This window comes from Arachis ipaensis, chromosome B10 (assembly GCF_000816755.2).
Source record: "Arachis ipaensis cultivar K30076 chromosome B10, Araip1.1, whole genome shotgun sequence".
NCBI classification, from domain to species: Eukaryota; Viridiplantae; Streptophyta; class Magnoliopsida; order Fabales; family Fabaceae; genus Arachis; species Arachis ipaensis.
In genome coordinates, this window is record NC_029794.2 from 29,624,352 (window position 1) to 29,633,487 (window position 9,136).

The following is a 9,136-nucleotide window of genomic DNA, read 5'->3' on the forward strand; positions in this document are numbered from 1 at the left end:
CCCAACGTTTGGGGTAAATCCTATTTGTGTCCCTAACATTTAAATCGTCCTATTTGTATCCCTAACGTTTGTAAAAGTGATTCAATGTTATCCTGCTGTCAGTTACACATCATGAGCGCTTTAGTTTGAATTTTAAAAATCTCTTATCGAAGTTAGAATACAAATGTCTGGGATAGAATCGATGATCTACTCCGAAAAATAGCTCATCAAATGTTGAAACTAATTCCTACAATATTTACATAATTCACTTTTTTAGGGACATAATTGAATCTAAACACAAATAGTGGGTATAATATTAAAATCGAACACATCCAAGTGAGACCTAATTGAGAATGAATACATCCAAGTGAGAATAATTGAAATATATAATCTGATTTGTTAGTATAATTGATAGTAGGATAACATTGAATCATTTTTATAAACGTTAAGGATACAAATAGAACGATTTAAACGTTAGGGACACAAATAGAATTTACCCCAAACGTTGGAGACAAAAATGATACTTTACTCTAAGTATTAATATTTTTTTTTTAAATTTTGTGGGGGCAAATGCCCCCTCTTCCTTATATGTAGGTCCGTCCCTGACCGCTTTTATCCCTTTTTTTTCTGTAAGAAAGATGGTGAGATTATAACATAAAAAAAGTTATGTGATATATGTAATTAAAGAAATAATGCAAAGTTTAGTTTCTAAAATTGTGAACGTTCATAAAAATTTGTTGACTTTTAAAAATGATTAAATTAATTCCTAAATTCATAAATTGTGAATCTCAACTCATCACTAATGCTAATATAAAATGTTAAAATGTCAGCATGACATTTGCAAACAAAAAGATGATATGATTAATATTTTAATATGATCAAATTAATGCCTTAAATTAGTTAATTATATTTATTTTGCTTAATTAGTTTTTTTATTAATTAGAGACTAAAATAATAAATATTAAATTAAGTAAATTTTTTTCTATTTTTTTTGTTTCTCTAATATTACCCTTAATTAATTTGAAATACCTATTTAATTATAATAAAATCTTAGACACGTCATTTTAATGGAGATGTCATACGATTTGAAATGGCATAATATAACACTTTATATTAATACTGTAACACCCCACCATACTTAATCTTATGCTTAAGTCATAAGACTGAGATAGAAAGGTATTACGACCTCTAAAAATAAAATGCATACATATATTAATAGAAAGGATATAATAAACTAGGAGTCCTGAAAAACGGTAAACAAAAATCGCAAAACGAAAAGCGCAATGCTCAAGAAATAGGATTACTTGCGTCAGAAGAAAACTAAAGCTTAATAACAAATAACATGAGTAAAGGGTCAATAATATAGAATAACAAGCTCCTGACTCAGCTCGCGAAGTCAAAGCGGGCCGGAGAATATATATATATATACATATATGAGCAACCCCAAATACCCAAAATACATAATAACAAATCCTAACTCTCCTATAACCTCTATGAGGAACAAAATAATCAAGTTTCTTGGAAAGAAAGCTAAGTTACTAAGTATATATATACATAAGCTGATAAACCAAAATATAAATATTCCAGGAATTACTCCGCTTCAGGAATCCAGATGCCTAGCGAGGAGTGTTTCGACCTGCATCTGAAAATAGCAACACAGTATGGAATGAGAACCGAAGGTTCTCAGCATGGTAAATGTGCCACACTATAATAAATAAGGTCCTGAAAATGCCAGAGGCAATCCTAGAACTCCGTCATACAATTATAAAACTTACTTTCTAAAACAGAAGCCATAAATAGGGGTAGGTATACTAAATTTGTCTAAACTCACTCAATCCTAAACCTAACCTAATATCAAACTATTTCACCCTTCCTCCGTTCCTCTGTCATCCAAAATTCAGCAAAGATAAGCAACCAGACAAATTCACGCACAAGTAATAGGCAGATAGTGCAAGTAGCAAGTATAGCAGGTAGCAGGATGTATACATACAGTTAGGCAAACTCAGGAAATGCATAGCAATCAAAACAAACAAATGCACATGATGCATGCCTGTCCTGTGGCTGATGGGGCCCATCTGTCGGTTATCTAGCCAACCCGACAAGTCCGAAAACCTTAGACTGTTCCCCGTCGCGCATCCCAAGAGTCTATGCATAGAGTTCACATTCATTTATCATATAATCACTCAATTGGGGTTATTCATACCCGAGAATTTATACGTGTCCGGTCACTCTTACGATGTAGGGTCAACAGAGTGTCGAGATTCAACCTGGAATACGTGGTGGCGAGCCACGGTTCTGTTACCCAGGGAAACTCGTATCTCAGATATCATTCATAAGCCATTTCATATTTATAATCAATATATCATCATTTATCAAGTCTTGGCATTAAACTCCTTAAATACTCTTATCTTCTTCAGATACGCCATCATTTACCTCTTACTTCATCCTCAAGTTATCCTATTTTCCTAACTTCGCTTATCCACTAGACTTAGAACTACACTTTAAGCCTAAAAAGGAAGAAAATCGAGGTTTAGAAGTGAAAATTTGGCTTAAAATAGTCAAAACCAATTTTTGCAGCAGGCAGCATCTACGCGTCCGCGTAGGCCACACGCACGCGTGGAGCATACATCAAGTGACGCGTATGCGTGAGTCATGCATACGCGTGAATTTGCACACACGCGTACGCATGCCTCTCGCGCATGCATTGCCAAAATTCCACGCCACGCGTACGCGTGAGCCATGCGTACGCGTGGGTGGGCGTTTTTCAAAAAAAAATGGGCAGAATGCCCAGAAAGCTGCTATAAACCAGTTTTCAACACCTGCATCACAGTTTAATATACCAAATTTCTGTTGTCCATAACTTTCTCTACAAAATTTCATTTTTCTCAAATTTTATATCAATCTCAAGCTTATTAAACACACTTTAATTTAGAACAAACCTCATTTGTATTCAAAATTTAAAGAGCAAGTTATGGACTGTCAAAGTTCATTAAAAATCACTTTTTACCAAATTTTGCCAAATCTCATTTTCTTACCAAAACTACATTCTTTACCAATATAACTTGCACATTTAGCATACAACAAACTCCATCTCATTGAGACTATCTTCCAACACTTAAATATCCACATCACTTCATAAAACTCATATATTATTCAACAATCCACCTCTTTCAACTATAATCTTCTATTTCAAAAATTCATTAACCCATTCCCTTCATTCATACATAGCCAATCATAAATCAACTTCAACCAATTAAACATACCATAACCATCAATTCCATTAACATATACCAACATCAAGCCATCATTAATAAGTCCAAGAACACATACTCAACAATACCAACCATTCATGCTCATAATTCCTAATTCAAACTCAATCATAAATCTATCCAATGTCATCATGAAACTAATCATTTAGTGCATCCAACTTTTTCAACTTAACCTATTGTTCTCTAGCCTAAGTTTTCACAACACCTTAAATATTAAACGCGCGAAACCTAAACCATACCTTGGCCGATTCCCCGCTCAACCCGGAACACTTTTAATTTCATTTTTCTTCAAGCCCTTGGGATTCCAACCCTACCAAGCTCAGATTTCCAACCTCACAACTCCACTTCCAAGCTTCCCAAAATCACCAACAAGCTTCAACAAGCATCAACATTCACATACACACTACCTAAGCCACAATTACCACATCCAAACATAACAAATCAATACCCAAATGCCTAAATTCAGAAATTTCATTAGGGTTTGAGATCTCTTACCTTTACCCACTGATCCTTGAGCAATACCCACAAGAAATCAAGTTTAGTAGACCCCTAAAACATGAAAATCATCAAGGAATTAAGTTCCTCAAACCTTAAACCCGAAATTCATATACCAGCAGAAAATGGAGCTAAGCAAATGCGATTTACTTACTGTTTTATTTAGATAGAATTGAAGAGCTTGGCAAGTCCGACTCGTGGCCGCAAACGGCTCGTCAATCGGAGCTCCGGATCAAAAGTCATCAAGGTTTGAAGATGAGGTTAAGGTTTGCTCCTTCTTCTCCCTTCCGATGGCTGCATTCAGCGTGTTTGATGATTAAGAGAGGAGAGAGGGGGTTCTTTTAAGTGTTTTATGCTGAGTTCGGTTGGACCTTGGGCCATTTTGGGTCCGGTTCAATCGGTTCGGCCCGTTTGGCCCAATCTCGGGCCAAATTCTTTAAAATTAGTGTATAAATTCTCGTTTTAATTTTCTCTATCATATTAAACCATAAAAATCTCATTTCTCACTTTTTAGAATATATTTTAATTTATGGGTTAATTAACCATTAATTAACCGGATTTTATAAATACTATGTGAATGACAGTTAAATTAGGATGATACATGGTTATTTTGGAACAGGATTCGAAAGAAAATGTAATGTAGTATATAATAATAACGATGTAACTTTTTAATTCCGTAAATACAAGAGATAGATTTTTCTAAAATCATATAAAAATATAAAATTGAATTTTGTAAAACATTTTAATTAAACTAGAGTTAAATGAGTGCATAAAATGTTAAATACAAAGACATAGTATGTGACTTTTAATTAACAAAATATATGCGTGCTTTCAATGAAGTTGTAATTTGTAGTCTCTTTCACATCCATATAGAAAAGAGAAGAGAAGAAAAGAAAAGAGAGGGTTACTACTATAGAGAAGAGAATAATAATTAAATTTGGGAATTAAAATTTTTTATTTTGATTTAGGGACCAAATTGCACCATAAAAATTTACTAATCCACGTCAGCTAGCCGTTACCTGGCCAGCGTGTCACGAAAGAGTCCAGATCAGCTTTCCAGTAGTGCCAGGTGAACGAAATGTGTCGAAAGGACGATTTTTTGAGTCCCGGAATGTAACTTCAGAGACGAATATGAGTAACTATTAAATTCAGATACTACTATGAGATTCGATTGCAACTTCGGGGACCACTTTAGACTTATCTCTTTATTCTAATTTCACTTTTACCCAAATTGATCATTCGTCACAAAATTGCAACATATTTGGCCTTTCTTTTATGATTGTTTGCTGTGTTGTAAGTTGGGGTTAAGTGCCATCCTTTCCAAAAAGTAATCTACACAAATAGCACAACTATTGGAATGTGTTTTACCATTCACTCTTCAATATGGACCTAAACAAAAATGCACTTCATCGAACAAAAATTTAGACTTTTAAACCTAACCAAATATAATATATTTGTCATAATCAAACTAAATTGTATTGTTTTTTAAACTCAAACTTAATATAGAACACAAAATTAGGGATATCCTATTTCCGTACCAATTTAAGATATGCTTATTGGACTTCTATATATTAACAATCAGGGACATAAGCTCCTAGCCTCCTAAGCAGTGGGAGGACCCCTGCTTGAAACTCTAATCGCGTGCGTGCCTATTGAAAAATGAGCTAGTGACTCACAGGAAGTAGCTTGGTTAAGGGACTTAAATTATTAATTAGTATAAATAATATTTTAGTTGGATAAAATTTTTTGAAAATCTTTAATTTGTTTACAATTATAAACAATATTGCTTATATTTTTTATAGGATTCGAACCTAAACTTGATTTACGATTTAGTTATTCTATATTATCGGCATCTATTGTTCATATTTAATATTTAATGGGCGAACATATAATTTATCTAGTATTTTTATAACTAATTTTATATTTAGGATTAACGTATATTACTGTCAACGTTAAGAATAATTTTTTTATTTAGATTAGATATTATAGCACTTCAAATTTTAAATTTTTATTTATCGAAATCCGATTATGAGTTATTACAAAATTTATCATATTTTAACTTCACGATGAAAGTTTTTTTTTTTATTAATTTTTTTAAAGTTACAAGTTTAAAGTTTAAACCAATCATCCATAAACATTGAAGTATATCTATATAAAATGAGAAGGTAAGAAGAACTTTTGCCTCTTACTTCTAGTAGGCCAATTTGTTGCAATGGAAGATGAAGCAATTTTTGTCACAACTGATTTAAGTGAATGCTTGAGAGTACCAAGGCAAACACCCTTTTCACTATCCTTAGAACAAAGCAAAAATGTGCCTTTGATTCTTCCCCCAACACTTGCTATGTCAGCTCTAACTGCCGTGAGCCTTAATCCTTTTAGGACTTGGATTAGTTCCGAGAACAGCTCCGGCCGATCGTCGCAGCAAACAGATGCCTTGATCACAACTTTGTTCTTGATCTTTAGGCTCTCGTCGCGCGCACTCGGATCATATTCGATTGTTATTTCGTCGGATTCAGTTGGAACGGTTACGGCTTTGCTAACTTCAATTGCTTTTCTCTTTAGATCCTTCACTTGCTCTATCACACTTCCTAGTAAAGCTGCCTTGTCCATCTGCAAGATCAACTTGTTACACTTGAATTGAAAATTCATATCTATAAATTTTTATAATCCGACATTGTTTAATTCACCTTCTATATACATATTCTTGATTAGCAACTTCACAATTTCATTAATTATGTTTATATTTTTCATGGTATTATTGAAACTAACTATGCCCTGTTTCAAATGGCAATACCTTATAGTTTATATAGTATTTAAGACACATTAAAATTAAAATGAGTTGTTGTACCTTATCAGATTTTGGAATTAGTTTCCTTAGACTTGTAAGCTGTGCATTGATCCGGTCCCTGCGCCGCTTCTCGGCCTGACTGTGGCTCTTGGAAGCACTAGCAGCTCTGTCTCCGGCCACCACTTCGACCGGTGCCGGCCATGAATGAAACTCACCACCAAATTGACGATGAAGAGAATTACAATCTGAGACATGAGGCAGTGTTTGTGAAGGGTCTAGAAATAAAGAACAATGATCATAATTCTCCATAATCACAGCAACAACAAGAAAATGCAAAACCAATCTACTAGAGTTTATTTTTTTTCTTCTATTAAACTATTATTGTTATCATTAGTTTCTCTCATCTGCAGGTACTGTTTTGACTATGCACTAATAACGGGGAGTGATCTTCTTAGCTTGTTATGTTGATTGTGATTGGTGTGATATGAAACAACCTTTGATTGGTCAAAGTGACAATTGATTTTTGGCCCTCTTTATCTGTCATTTTACCATGAATTATATAGTTTCTTTTCTTATATATCTATTAGACTTTGTCAAGAATTATCTGAATTCTAAGATGGGGGATAACCGATAGCAAAAAGGGGGAAAAAGAAAAAGGATTTCAACTAAAAATGAAGCATTATCTTGAACATAGATTTGTAGTTTATTTAGTCTATAATATCAAAATGATTCTTTAATATGAGTTTAATTAGTGAATATATATATCAACAACTTTTGAACTTGCACTTGATGAGCAATCACTTTCTGATGGTGATAGCAACAAGTGAGCCACCTTAGCAGAGACTGACTTTTTCAGTGAGTGAACCGTGTCCTTTTCAAGATGAGAATTGCCATGAATTAGAGAATCAGCAATTTTATCACTTCTTAAATTTGTAGAACCTCTCCCATGCTTGACATCTGAACTCATGCAAATTTCAATGAAGTCTTTTGAAGACTTTGGCTCCATGTAAGCCAATGACCTGGAAACCGATAGGGAACCCAAGTTTGAATCCCGAGATATCTCCGATGTTCTCGGCTCAGAATCTTCGGCATCTGAACCACACAAAGAATCAAGAATGCTACCTGAGAAAGAGATGTCACTCCTCCGGGAAATTTCAATTTTCTTCCTTCCTTCCATGCCCATTTTCCTTACGCTTTTCTTTCCTCTGAACTCTGATACATGGAGCCACGCTTCATTTCAATGTTACCTTCCAATCCATGAGTGCCGGAGAAATGACTCTTACATGAAGCACTGCGAAAGTGAGCAAGTTTTATATCTGCAAAGTCCCCCTTGAGGGTTATAAAACCATCTTTCCCGGAGGGTTTTCCTTTTCTGGATCTCTTTGCATTCGAAGACGGAAGAACGGTATTGGGACTCAGGCCCACGGAATACTTTTCACTTATATCCAGCTCCAAGTCTTGTCCCATTGATGAATTCAGAGCCCTGCAGAAAAAGATAGACATTAGTGTGTAGCAAGGAAAGAGTTGGACACAACATTGACATAATCATATTGCTAGAAGTATACTAATCCTCACACTTTGGCAAGGGAAACAAAAAGGACTAAATGCCAACAACATCACACTCATGAATCCAAGCTATTGTGTATAAAAAGAATATTAAAAAAAAAAGCTTTGGACTCGATAATCAAGAAGGGGTTTAGCTCCAACATTTTTTTTTCTTTTACATCAAGTGATAGAATGGTACCTACACTGCAAAACAGTCGCTACCCTCTCATAAAGAATGTAATTTTGAAATGGCAATTATGACCTTGTAAACGGCCAGTATTCTAAAGGACGCGCCCCACCATTGTTCAAAAAAATTATAGGTTGTATCACAGAATAAATAAATGACTAAACCATTATTAGGATTCTGAACACCGGAAAAGAAATCCCATATGATCTGTTGGATAAAGAAATTGCAAAAGGAAAAGACAAATGCTGAAAGAAGTAAGAACACTGCATGATTATCCTTATAATACCCAAAATGTGAGTAAAGTGTGATGTACAAATGTTTAATCATAGAATAAATAATAATAATAATAATAATAATAATAATAATAATAATAATAAACCAAAAATGGTCCATTATATAAATTCGAATTCAGAAACATTTGTGTCTCAAATGAAATGAAAATATTATCAAAACAAAACCATTGTATAATACCAAATGAATTGAAAATTGTCCATTATGTAAATTTGAATTCAGAAACACATGCGTCTCGAATGAACCGAAAATATTATCAAAACGAAACCATTGTATAATAGTGAATGTGAGATATATTTTCAAAATATGTGAAAAGCTATTTTGAAGAGTTACATCTCTTCATAGAGTTGTGACTTAATCAAAAGTTATGCATGTTAAAAGGTTGCAACTATTTGAATAGTTATGTTTTGTTGAAAGGTTGTAACTATTTGAAAAGTTGTGTCTGTAGCTGCATGTACTCTGTCTATATAAATTTTCCTCATTTCATTTTTGCCATCATCCATCTCAACACTTTCTTTATGCGCAAAAGAAAGAATAGAGAATATTATTCTGTAAATTATTATTTAGTGTAAGGCTTGACTG

At 33.7% G+C, this 9,136-nt stretch overlaps 1 protein-coding gene across 1 annotated transcript; it reads right to left on the reverse strand.

The window, feature by feature from the left end:
- On the reverse strand, positions 5,804-7,067 carry LOC107621857 (transcription factor bHLH51-like). The gene is made up of 2 exons (XM_016323842.2): positions 6,592-7,067; positions 5,804-6,353 (listed from the first exon to the last, which is right to left on the reverse strand). The coding sequence occupies exons 1-2, from the start codon at positions 6,838-6,840 to the stop codon at positions 5,892-5,894; spliced, it is 711 nt and encodes a 236-aa protein (XP_016179328.1). The 5' UTR covers positions 6,841-7,067; the 3' UTR covers positions 5,804-5,891.

Coding starts and splice junctions, on each gene's coding strand:
- LOC107621857 (XM_016323842.2), bottom strand. CDS start 6,840: ATGGAGAATTATGATCATTGTTCTTTATTTCTAGACCCTTCACAAACA. Junction 6,354..6,591: donor TAATTCCAAAATCTGATAAG/GTACAACAACTC, acceptor TTGATCTTGCAG/ATGGACAAGGCAGCTTTACT.